The following is a 13539-nucleotide window of genomic DNA, read 5'->3' on the forward strand; positions in this document are numbered from 1 at the left end:
CCGTCCAGCAGTGAAAGCTCCAGAAAAAATCCTGTATTAAACTATTAATCATTTAAATTGAAGGACTGATAAGTATCAGTCAGAAGGAGGAAAGATGTCAATCTAAAGAAAAAAAATCATAAGCTTACACACTACATTAACATGTAAAGCTTTTTAGTCTTTAAAATTATTTGTAAGTCATACTTTCCATCCCAAAACAAAGGCAGACAGTATATTCTCTAGGAACCTTTAAATCTTCATTCCTTACTACAATTTGAAAAATGGCTGAGGTTTGGTTTAACTTTCAAGATTAGTCCACACTGCTGCTCTTTTTCTCTACTTAGGAAAAGGAAGGTTTTGAACACCGGAAGAAGTCTTGAAATAATTATCATTTGCTGTTAAACATTTAATTGTCCCTGAAATTACAGTTTTGGTGTTTTCCAGTGCTCAAATGTATATGTGTGGTTCTATAATTAAACAAAATATTTCACAAGATGAGCTAATATGCTCATGCATGCACAGTGTCGAACGCATTCCTCCTCAGCTTAGTCAATGAGGATCCATTGGATGGAATATGCATGAAACTTACCAAAAGCCTACTGTCTTTCACACCATTAATTCTATTTTTTAACTCAAAGAAAATCCAACAATAAGCTGCTAGCTGCAGAAGAAATCTACATCCTATTTATTCTGACAAACATGTCCCATAGCTGCTGGTAAGTACTACAGGAAGTGACACACATCTCATTAATGGGACAATTTCTGCCTCTTTGTGTCAGCTTGTCTAACCCCAAATGTTCCTTCCACCTACTGCACCTTCGAGATTGACCAGTGCTTCGCTAATTCATGACGTCTCAGTTCATAGTTGCATAGAAAGAAATCTCAAAACAGAATAAAGCCTTGAGTTCTCATAGTTCCAGTTTCCTTCCAAAAACTGCTAGATACAAATCAAACATTAATATATTATATACTCTTTGTGATTAAGAAAAATGGTGGCAGATAATAAAGTGATTCATTATTGTCTAGTTGTAGTTACACAAGTAATACGATTTCATTGTTTTCAGAGTAACTATAACCATCAATCTAATTACAAAAAGAAAAAAAAACACAACAAAAACCCACCACCACCCAAAAAGCACAAATTCACAAATTATGAAAAAAAAAAAAGCCACCAAAACACTAACAGTCACTGTATTAAGACACATTATCTCCTCTTCCTCAGCTTTCAACTATTTGCTACCTCACATATCAGTTCATCCATGTACTAAATTCCAGCAAAACCCGAAGTCTTACAGAAAGTAGGGTTAAGAAATGAATTTATGGTGTTGAGCTCCAAAAATGCCCTGAGGCCTGACTGGAATGTTCCAGTAGTACAAAGAAAACAGTAACAGTTAAAAAACATTATCAATGAATCACAAATTATGTATAGCCCCAGAACCATGGCCTAAATAACAAGATGAGAAATCATGTTCATGTATGTGAACATGGGGCAGACCTGCTAGAAAGCAGCACTGCAGAGAAGGACTTGGGAGTTCTGGTCAACAACAGGTTGATCATGAGTCAACAATGTGCCCTTGTGGCCAAGAAGGCCAATGGTATCCTGGGGTCCATTAGGAAGAGTGTGACCAGCAGGTCAAGAGAGGTTACCTTCTCCTTCTACTCTGCCCTGGTGAGGCTGCATCTGGAACATTGTGTCCAGGCCTGGGCTCCCCAGCTCAACAAGGACAAGGAACTACTGGAAGGAATCCAGCAGCAGAATATGAAGAAGATTAGGGGCCGAGAGCACCTTTCTTATGAGGAGAGACTGAGAGAGCTGGGTCTGTTCAGCCTGGAGAAGAGAAAGCTGAGAAGGGATCTTACCAATGTTTATAAATATCTCAGGGGTGGGTGTCAAGAGCATGGGACCAGACCTTTCAGTGGTGCCCAATGACAGAATGAGGGGCAATGGGCACAGGCTGAAACACAGGAGGTTCCATGTAAATATGAGGAGAAACTTCTTTACTTTGAAGGTGCCAGAGCACTGGAACAGGCTGCGCAGAGAGGTTGTGGAGTCTCCTTCTCTGGAAACATTCAAGACCCACCTGGACACATTCCTGTGCAGTCTGTTCCAGGTGTACCTGCTTTATCAGGTGGGTTGGACTAGATGATCCCCAGAGGTCCCTTCCAACCCCAACTATTCTGTAATTCTGTGAACCAGGATTATTTGTGGGGTTTGGGGTGATTTTTTTGGGGGGTTGCTTTTTTTGTTTGGGTTTTTTTAACATAAATTAATGGGAAGATAGCTCCCCCAAAGAGTAATCCAATTTAAAAAAAAAAAAAAAAAAGCAAAACATAATATACTTCTCAATGCTTACAAGAATGGCAAGAAAGTTTGAACTATATTTGCATTAGATTAAATGAGAACATTATTCTCATCCAGTCTTCACCATCAACCTCAGTCTCTGACTCTCTGGACAGAAGACATTTGTCCTGAAGCAATCTTACTATTTCCCTCATATTATCTTATTAAAGGCTCCATGGCAACTGGATTGCAAACCCCACAGGCAGAAAAAGCATGAAGTCTTCACTACCTTGGAGAGGTTTCCAGTTTGAGTTGTGACCACTTGAGAAATTACAGTGGTAGCAGTTTGTCAAACATCTGACTTGAACGATAACATCCTTGTAGTAGACGGTCCCTCACATAGTGCCTGGGGAGGCCACTTCACATTCTCTACTGTATGGGAATAAAACATATGTACAGCTTTTCTCTCATCATGTGGTCAGACTTTGTATGTGTAGTACAGTAAATCCAGCACTTCTGAAAATGCACAGAGTACGTGCATAAGATCCAAAGCTTTTCCTGAAGAATTGGGAATACATAAGAAAATCACAGTATTGACTCAAGAGAGCAGGCTGCCATCACGAGAACATATTTCTGGTTGAAAACTCTCCAGAGAGCAAGTTCATAATATTTGGAGAGCAGGTATTGTTCAGAAAACCAAAGCAGCCTGCTCCTTTGTCCCACTTCTCACAATCCATCAATGTGGTTAAAATCTTTAAGAAAGAGAGAAATGAGGGGCAAGCTGCCACCACGAGGACACACTCAGCCCATAAACTGCCTCCAGACTCCGATGTTACTTTTAGGAAAGAAATTAATGAAAACAAGTTGAAAAGAAGCCAGCCACAGGTCAGTAGCATTCCCTAGATAGGCTGCACACTTGAGCACCCCGGTCAAAAACAAACATAATATTTATTTGCCTGCATTGGTATGTATGACAGGACCACGAATTAGCTAGAACTTTGGGTGAATTTTGCTGGAGGTTTCACCTGTGACTGGACTTGCCAATGAAGGCAAAAAGATTTTCAAACCACATTTTTACTAAACTTCAAACAAGAATAATTAACCTTTTTAAACCAGGTAAAACTCCGTGCAGCTGAGAAAGAACAGAAGTCAAAAATATTCACAAACAACTCTTCCCATGCCCATTGTGTCTCCTCTCTATTTCCAGCCTTAGTTTCAATGAATTGTGTCACAGTAAAACTACAGTCCCCTCTACTCCTAGACAATTACTCTTCCCAGGATTGTCCTCCATGGTGCGTGCCTGCTGGATGTCACCTATTTCTAGCTTTCTCCCTTCTAAGACTCTCTGCCTCTTTTGCTTCTCCTGCAAGTTCTGGAGCCCTGCCTTCCTCAGGAATCTCAGCTGCATCCAGGGGAGTCACTCCCTTTGCAAGCTTGAGTCAAGTCACTTTTGTTTTAAAGGACCATGATGTAACAAAACAACCAAGGAAGAAAAAAAAAAAAAGGAAAACATTAAGTATCCATAAAGGTATAATAAGCCATAGGGGGCTTTTTTTTTGGTGAAAGATGCATGTATTTTCCTGTATTATGTTTTCCATACATTAATATTTTTACATAATTCATAATTTTGATGTTTTACCTCTTTGACAGCATAGAAAGACATTAGTGAAAATATCGTCCAAGGAAGTCAAATGAAATTTGATACAAACTTTGTGAGAGGTTGTTCCCCAAATCTGGAAATATTTTATATCCTTTTTGGAGGATAAAAATTAATGTGTGGTTCTTTTCAATCAGCGATGAAAGGAACAGTACTCCATAGTCACGTCTAAAGGGTCGACTTACCTTTCAACACCCCCAGTTCTCCATCTTCATGTCCTGTGATCTCTTGGACATTAAAAGACTAAAAAAGGGATACAACTAGAGTTGGGATACCAAGCTCACAGCACTCCTCTTCTTTGTTGAAAAAGGCTGCATGGGCCCAGTGTTCATACATGGACCTGATCCAGCTGAAATCAACAGAAGGCTTTTCATGGACTTCAAAGGTTTCTGAAATATAAGGCCTTATAAGGCTCAGCTGTGGGAAAGGTCGAAAAATGAAGATTCTTCGTGTAAACTCCTAGGCAAGTGCTTTTTTGGTGCAAGATTTGCATTTGCTAGGCACTAATTACTTAATATCATTATGAATGTGTCTTTCTTTTCTATCATTCCTGATACTCAGTCATGAACTGTAATTTTGATCTTTAAAATACGGATACTAAATAACAGTACATCCTTTTTCTGTTTATAGAAATTGGATATGTACTCAAATACAGATGATCACAGAAAGCAAAAATTCACACAGAATAGCCAATGGAGACGTAGACCAGCCTGTGAATAATCATCCCCATTTGCAGACGCACATAAATTCAGCACTCACTTTTAAGATGTTTGCCCATTGCAAAATGACAAATGTTCAGCATCTGGGAAATCAGTCTGCCTTTCAAGCTGTCTCAGAAATGTATTGGGCTTGTTTACTTTATAGGACACTTAATAAACCAAACACATTTATGGAGCATTAGTTAACACAGAGACAACCCATATGCAGACAATGAAAAATGTTTTAATAATAATTTCAATATGAACACCACCTAGCTTATACCCTTTCACTCTATGGTAAGTGGATAAATGTTTGAGTGGAAAAGTATTTACATTTTAGAACTCCCAGTGTTTTTCTTTCAAAAGTTTTCTAATGGTTTTGAAAAACAAGCTTTCTTCCCCCTCCCTGACACACCCCCATGACATTAAAACTATGCTTTGCTAATGCTTCCTACACATAAAATATCTGCCTTAAAGCATATTAACAACATTCCTATTGGTTTTATTGTATTTTGTATCAGTCACAATTACCAAATTAAAAGTAATTTTAATTTCATGAAGAAGAGCAAGATGGAATAATTTTTTTTTTTCTATTATGTAAGCACTGACAAGTAAAATGTGAGAAAAGTACCTTGGCAACTCATTGTTCAAGAAAATTGTTCACCATTCATTTACATTTTAATACAGTTCATTTCATTTGTATTTAAAACTTATGCTAAAGGCACAACCAAACAGGCACAGCTTGGGAAAGCAATGGTTAAGGTTAAGGTCCCAAATCTGAGAGATCAAAACTGCTAGAAAATAATGACAAGGCTCCACAGCCCTTGCACTCATATCAGCTATGCAAGCCCTCATAGATGCCAAAGAGATTTCAATTTGACCATAAGAAAACGAACATAACTTCCACTGAAATCAGGGAGGTTCACACCAGACCTGGATACAACTGCCAAGACTCACTGTGGCTCAGTTCCACAATACCATGAATAATGCAGGTTGTTTCACTAGATACAGCCATCATTATTCAAAACAAACCTCTCATCTTTAAAGTTTTTACATAAGATCATGTTAGAAGATCGAAGCACCTCTTGTTCACAATAGCAGATCTTATTATTAAAAACACACCAAATGCCAGAATAATTATCCAGATCATATGCCATATGAACAATAAAAACCAGAAGAATTAATGGGAATTTTAACACATTATGAAAAAAAAATCATAAAGTAATGACAAATGTTTAAATTTGTCTGTGGAAAGAAACTGACAGCAGTGTGCTTCATGAGACATATGAAAGTCAGAATTATTTAACACAAGGACTATTTTTGGAAAGGAGAAGAGTACTGAAATGGCAACACAAGCAGATGGCACACATTTCCTAAGTAGTAACATATAGAAAAGATCGTGAACATGTCCCAAAAGATCTAAGCAAACTTGGTGCCTGGGCAGCCTACCCATTGGAACTGAAACATTCTGGAATAACACACTACGTATCTAGTACATGTAATTACAGAAGTACTACATATCTTTCAAAAAGTAATTTATGGTTTCAGAATTATCCAAGACAGTTACATTAAAGGTTTCTTCATGATGTCCACCTTCTTTACAGGAGAGCACAAAGAGGCACATGCACTCGAGACTTTCAGCCTGGCCTACCACTTTCCCATCTGGAATTGATTCCAGATTTTTTCAGGTGCAGTCCCTTTGGAGTTACAAGCAATTTGAAGGCAGATGTGCTGGCACGTAAACCACTAGCTGCCTGACCTGTAGGTAAAATCTAGTATTGGGTATCCACAGGTAATCATTTGCACACTATTTGCTTGCAGATATAAAATCTGAGAACCTCTTGTTATTTATTTAAAAGAATTGCCTGTTTTCTGTCAAAAACTTCAATTGTCCTTACAGGCAACAGTCCATCTGTAACAGTGAAAATAACCTCCTATCACCATATAGTTATCAGTCAATCAACATAGCAAAATTTTAAGGCCTTTTTGTTCCCTCTTACAGCTATTAAACATTATGCAACATATAGATCTATTAGCTTGAAAGAACATTTTTCCATCGTTTCAAAACTAATTTTGAGTTAGCCTTAGCTGATGTAGCTTAGCACTAATTCCTAAATACTAATTTTTGGTACAGTACTATTAGATTTATACTAAATCACACTTAGGGGGGCAATCTTTCAATACTTTCCCTTCATATATTACAAAACTGGCTTACCATTTGAGGGATGTTTATACTGTATCAAAAAGTTCAACTGGAACTCATCCACTGTCCAGATAAGTTAGCCTAAATATGAATACAGAACACCTGTGTGACTAAGCTCACCTACACTGTTGCTGGTATGTCTTTAAACAGTACCCATCTGAACAAGCTTAAAGTAGGATCTTGGGAACCTATTCAAACAGCAGTCACAAAACTGGTTCACACTACATATATAAATCCCAATGTAGGATAAAAGAATAAAGAAATGAATTTGCTAAAATTTGATTTACTATTGAAGACTACCCCAACAGAAAAAAAAAAAAAAAATAAAATAAAATAATAAACCCTCCCCCCCCAAAAAACAACAACAACAAAAAAAAACAAAACAACACACAGTGAGATGTACCAATATCTAAAAATATGGGAAAAAAAATATTTTATTTGGCATCAGCATTTTGGATTTAATGCATTGACAACCGTCAATGGTCATATATAAACTAAGGTAAGAAAATGTAAATAGTGAAAACAAATTTAGAAGTGAGTATCAATATTTAGCACACATTTTATATGCAAAATGTAACTACTCCTATTCTCTGTTCTTGTCACTCCTCCATATGTGGAGTGCCGGGTCCAATGTTAATGAGACATGGACTTAGTGGAGTGTCCAGCAAAGAGCCACTAAGATTAAGGGACTGTAGCATCTCTCACACAAGAAAGGGCTGAGAGAACTGGGATTCTTTGGTGTGGAATGGAAAAGGCTCAGGCAGTTCTCAACAATGTTCATAAATATCTGATGGGAGGGAGTAAAGAAGATGGAGCCAGATGCCTCTCAGTGGTACCCAATAACAGAACAAGTAGTAATGGGCAAAAAACAAAACACAGGAAATTCCACCTGAACACAAGAAACCACTGTGACGGTGGTTAGGCACTAGAAAAGGTTGCCAAGAGGTGCCATCCAGCCTCAAGTACTCTGTGACTCTGTGATCATGTGGCTCCATGCAGCAAACAAGGCCAATCAGTCTAGCTGCTAAGTACACCTAAAGCCCTTGCTGCTGCCATTCTTCCAGCCTCCAGCATGTTCTACCACCCTTTCAGCTTCTGACCCAGTAAACAAGGTTGATATCTCCTCTACTTTAGCTAACTTGTTATGTTTCACATATTAAGCAGGAACTCATTTGAGAGGTCTGTGACAGATGGCAACTAACCCAAGAGAACCATGAGTTCCCAGGTCCAAGCAAACACTGCTCTCCATAACATTTTTTATACTGTACCTTTAGCCTATGTGCTTACACTGATGCTTAAGCCCTTATTCACAAAGGAAACTTTTAATCATGCTGTTTTCTGAACATGGCTCAGATGGCTGGCAATTAAGGTTAAAATCCAAACTATGTTTTCACTCAACTTGGAAATGTAACACTAGAGGTCACTGCCATGCCTGCTCCCCCCAAAATGGAAGGAGTTCATCCACAACTAATATCACAGATGGGAAAGGCTAGCCCCTTAGACAGCAATGCAAGGAAATTAGTCTGACTCCAGTAAAACAGGTAGAATATACAGAAAAGCCCTAGCTGAACTTATCTGAGTATCCAAGCCTCTTTTCTGGCTAGCTATACAAGGTCCCTATCCTTTTCAGGAATACAAAAACTTGTGCAGTAACTGTGACCTCATCTTCATGAGTGTTTTACGTACTGTACTAGGTTACTATAAAAACAGATTCACAAGTAAACTTTGGATACATCAAACTAGAATTCCTCTCTTTCTCCTGTTCTATCAGCTAAAACACTGAGAAGGCACCTGCCTCAGTAAGAAAATGTTGAGGAAAAGAACATATCCAAAGACATCACCCATCTATAAAACCTCATTCCCAAGAACAGCACACCCTCTTCCACACAGGATTCAGAGTCTTGATGTTTCCTGCGGAGCCAGGCACCTTACCCCTTCCTATCATTCCAAACTAGAGGAAAAATTGTCCTTCCCATTTTATAAGGGCAGCTTACTAGCACACAGGCATGGTCTTTCAGATAACAGCCAAATGGGTACAACATTGATTACGATCCAGGACAGTCAGGTTCAAATCTATGGCTTCTCCACTGCAGGCTGGCCATTGACTGCCATGGCCTTGGTTGCTGGAAAAACACTCTCGCCACCCTTCCCTGCCCAGGTGTTTTACAGAGAATTTTGCCAGAAACAAAGCACAGCAGTAGTAACTCTACTTGACAATGCATCACCAAGGAGCATAGACAGCTTCCAGTGAAAGAATCAATTACTCACTCCTACATTTATGCAACAGTCATTGTAAAACCCCCATGTCAATGCCCCAAATAGCCTGAACATTAAGGCTAGAGAGGTGTGTTCTCCTTGCCCTACTCTTTCTGGTCACGAGTCAATTAATGCTTCATTCAGTGCTGTTCAGTGGCACAGGTTCCACACTTGGGATGAAAATGCATCCTCTCATCTGCAAAAGTCCAAAGCAAGCTAAAGTTCAATGCTGCACACGCTCCGGGAGGACAAAAGAGGTATGTTGGAGTCCCTTCATTCATAGATTCCACATCATTGTCTACGGTGGATGAGTATCATTAACATGCTGTTTTAGAAAAGAAGTAACCACTATGACCCACTGTGTTTACATTTTCTGTTTGTTTGTTTTTCTATGAAAGGACTTTGTGCTAGCATGCTTTGTGTGAAACTTCTTAGTCTGTAGATAGGTCATATTTAGACATAAAATGTATCAGGCTATAAGATCTATGTTGTGCAATATCTCACATATCAAGCCCAAATGTCCTCTGGTGTAACCTCTGTGTAGAATTCCACAACACTTCCAAAACTGGAATACTCCCATCCATGAGAATTTTATAGCAAAAAGTAGGCATCTGCACCTATTCAACAGGCATTCTGAAGATCACAGGCTTTTGATTTAGGTGACTAATTCTTCTAGCTCACATCAACAGCCTACATGGAAAAAAAATCTTTGACCTGTGCCTCAGTTAAAATAATTTCCTACTGAGAATACACCTCTAAAATAGGCTTAGACCTGCTTCCCAAAAGTAAATTAACAAATAGATTAAAATAAATAAGTAAATAAAATGCCACACCTCTCTTAACGCTTTCACAAATTGGAATGGTAAAGAAAAATAGGTGAAAATTTTCTGTGGAGGAAAATGAATGAAAATTTCTCACGAATACTTTGGAAATTTGAAAAAAATCAGTTGGCATTCAAACAAGGGAATCAGCAGGTATAGAATTAATCCTGATTTCACGTTCATACTACTTGGCCCTCATTCCACGTAAAAGGTTGTTAAGTGATGTGGTTTTGGTACTGTGAACTACACAAAATGAACTCGCTGAAGTGTCAGGGAGTCCACCTCCCATGAAGCATCCATGCTATCTCCATGACTCTCACCACTGAGGTTGTGTCTAGACCAGAGCTGGGAAATGAGTGGGTCAATCTTCTTTCAATTCTTGTCCTAATTGGGAGACACTAGAGTTCCTTCCTGCTCCAGTTGGGACGAGCTAGTGTTTAGTTGGCTTCAAAGGTTGAATCAGATTACAAGATAAGTGGGCATCTCTGAAATGAAAAGAACTTCAGAAACTGCTACCAGTTGAGATGAAAGGGGGGGACAAAGGAGGGGGGTGTATTTTAAAAGAGGGAGAAGAGAGGAGGATGAAAGGAGCATCGAATCCTTTAGCCCTCGTGGAATAATATGGCCCAGACCTGCATGTCCTACAGTCCACTGTTTCTCCTGTGAGAAGATTGGATGCTTGCTCTATTCTAAAACTCTCCTTCTTTCCTTCATTAAAAGACAATAAAACGCTTAACTTTTATAAACAGGAACACTTTATCTTCCAAGCATTACAGTCGTTTCATGTCTAGTAGGAGTTTAATTCCTGGTCATTCAGATAAATTACCGTATGCTTTAGCAGGCTGGGGTTAAAACTCTGAGATTTTCAACTGATTTTAAAAAAAAAATAAATAAATAAAAACACCAGCCAGTTATCAAGTCCTAACTGAGTAATTTGCAGCTTATTTCACCCAAGCTAATTAAAATGTAATCACTATTGTTTGGCAATGTGTATTCTGTCAGCAGTTTTACGTCGGAAATCTTGCCAAGAAAACACACACACACAAAAAAAAAGCTTTTCACCAGAAATTGGCTTGATCTAAACTGCCTCTTTAGCCACTGAAACTGTAAAACAAGTAAGTTACAACCGCCTGACAACGCAATAAAAAATACTAATCCCTCTCCAAGATAATGAAGTGTTTTAATGGGTTCCCTCCTTTCAAGCCGCCCCGTGAAGCGCAGGCCGCGCTGACAGCGCCCGCCCCGCCGCCCCGGCCCCAGCGCAGCGGCGGGAGAAGCGCAGCCCCTCGCGGCGCGTCCCCCGGGTCTTTAACCCAAAGCTGGTTACAGGCGCCGAACACTTTCTGCTACCGTTGAAACGAAGGCATTAAGCTTTCCTTCCACACTGATTTTCTCTTCTATTCTTTTTTAATCGGGTTATCCTTAAATATCTCTCAAACATGCCTTTTGCACCGACAGCTTAGCCCTGAACGCTGCTTGACCCAAAACATTTGCCCGGGCGGTTCCAGTTTCTAACTGACAAGACAACGTAGGGCAAGAGAGCGGCGCTGGGTCCCCTGCGCGCTGCAGGGACGCGCCATCCCGAAAGGTGGACGTGGCTCCTTTCCCACCGGGCTGGCCAGACCTTTCCGAAAAGGGCTTAAGGGACAGGGAGGGAGAAGGGCTGGCAGTCCAGGAGGATTTGCAACATTTCTTCGGGGTCGACTCAGTTTAATACTCGCACAACGTAGAACAGGTGGGGAAGGGAGAAGGGAAAGGTACGTGTATAACTGGAAGACGAGAAAGGACGGGCAAGTACCCGCTGCTGTAACACCGCCTCCCGCATTGCTTCCAGCACAGTCGCCTTCGGGGCTCACCTTCATTTCATTTTATACCTCAAGCGATTCCTGTCAGTTCATCCCCATTTACCCCCACTTCACCCCTACTTCCCCGTTCCCATTAACCAGAGGTGTGCTTCTGTTTCAGGAAAAAAAAAAAAATAAATAAAAATAAAAAAAATAAAAAGCCAGCCGTTTACCATCACCCTCGTCTTCTAGGAGGTCGGCACCAAAATATTACATGTTCTCGACCATCGCTCTTAAAAAAACATTTCAAACTTTCCCAGCAGCCTGGAGAAGGGAAGCCCCGCGGAATCTCCCCGACACCTCCCTCCGCTCGGACGCACAAGCGGTATCCCTGGCCCCGGAGCACCGTGCCGCGCCGGTCCCACCCTCCCCACGTCTCTGGACATCACCGGAGGCATCGCAGAGCACCTGCGAGGAGCCAGGGCAGAGCGCTGCCCACGCCTCGCCCCTCCGCGGGCTCAGCCCCGCCGCCCAGCCGGCCGGCGAGCAGCTGACAAGCGCTTGTCGGGGCGCGGCGTGCCGGGAGCCCCACGATCCGCCGCCTCCTCCCGCCGACCGGCCACGCGAGGAGCCCGGCCGGCACCCACAGGCACCCGCGGGTGTCGGCGCTGCCGCGGGGCTGTGCCCACCTGCCCGCCGCCTCCCGGTGCTGGCGGCAGCACCCCCAACGCGCCCGTCAGCCCTTGGGGAAACGGCCCCCCAACTTTGCCAAGAGGCTCTCCAGCCCCGCCGTCCTTCCCGCCCCTACATCGCGTCCGCCGCGCCGGTGGCGGGGGAAACCCACCCGCCGGGCGGGCCGGGCAACAGCGGCGGGGGTGGCCTGCGCGGCGCCATGCCCCTACCTGGAAGTGCTTGAAGAAGGCGGAGATGCGGGTGATCTGGAGACTCAGGCACCTGGAGGTGCATCTGGCGGTGGAGAAAGCGTCGTCCTGCCTGCGGACGGCGGCGCCAGCCCCCGGCCCGGCGGGGCTGCCGCAGGCGGCCGTTACCCAGAGGAGCAAGGCGAGGGACGCGCCGGGCGCCCTCCGCACCATCGCTCTGCGGGAGAGGAGGGCAGAGGGGCGGCCGGGCGCTGCGAGGGGCGGCAGGCGCCGGAGTGAGCTCCCGCTCGGCGGGCTGGTGCCGGGCTGCGCTGGGGGCAGGCACCTCCGCGCCGCACAAACTACACAAGAAAAGTTCAATCATTCAACTCTCCTCACCCCCTCCCGCCCGCTCCGGCCCACAGCCCTCCCCCGCCCGGCAGCGGGCGGGCCGAGCCTGACAGCGGCCGCGCCATTGGCTGCGCCGAGCGCCAGTGGCGGGGCGGGCGGGCCGTGGTGGCCGCGGGCAGGTCGGACCGCCGGGGCCGCCGCTGGGCAGTCGCCGGACGCCGCCACCTGTGGGGCGTCTGGGCGGGTAGCGGCGCGCCGATCCCGCAGCCCTGTCCTCATACTGGGGCGGGCGGGGTGGGGGTCCCGCAGCGCTGAGGGTGCGCGGCCGGACCCCCACCTGCCCGGCCGTTGGGAACCGGCCGTTGGTAACCGGCCGTTGGTTGGCGCGGGGCCGGCACGCAGCGGTGCGGGGCCCGGCCCGCTATACGCGCTGGGCCGGCGCGGCGGCCTGGGGCAGCTCGGGCACCCCGCGCTGGTGGAGGGGAGCAGCATGGCCTGTCCGTGGCTTTATATGTCAGCAACCCTGCTAAGCCTTAAAGCATTCTCTTTGTTAGTTTTTTGTTTTGTTTTTTTTGTTTTTAAAGGACGAGGAAGGCAGAGAAATTGGTTTTTGAAACCCTGCGTTTCTTACAGTGAAACACTGCAGTGA

At 43.5% G+C, this 13539-nt stretch overlaps 1 protein-coding gene across 1 annotated transcript in view; it reads right to left on the minus strand.

Moving 5' to 3' along the window:
• The window catches only part of ANOS1 (anosmin 1), a gene marked incomplete at both ends in the record, with an annotated part of 134887 nt that extends 122114 nt beyond the window's left edge, over positions 1-12773 (minus strand). Inside the window, one exon of the mRNA XM_080363923.1 lies at positions 12582-12773. Coding sequence (XP_080220049.1) covers positions 12582-12773 — 192 coding nt within the window. The remainder of the gene's footprint in view (positions 1-12581) is intronic.
• Positions 12774-13539: the final 766 nt, after the last annotated feature.

This window comes from Nesoenas mayeri (genome assembly GCF_963082525.1).
Source record: "Nesoenas mayeri genome assembly, chromosome: 1".
Taxonomy (NCBI): domain Eukaryota; kingdom Metazoa; phylum Chordata; class Aves; order Columbiformes; family Columbidae; genus Nesoenas; species Nesoenas mayeri.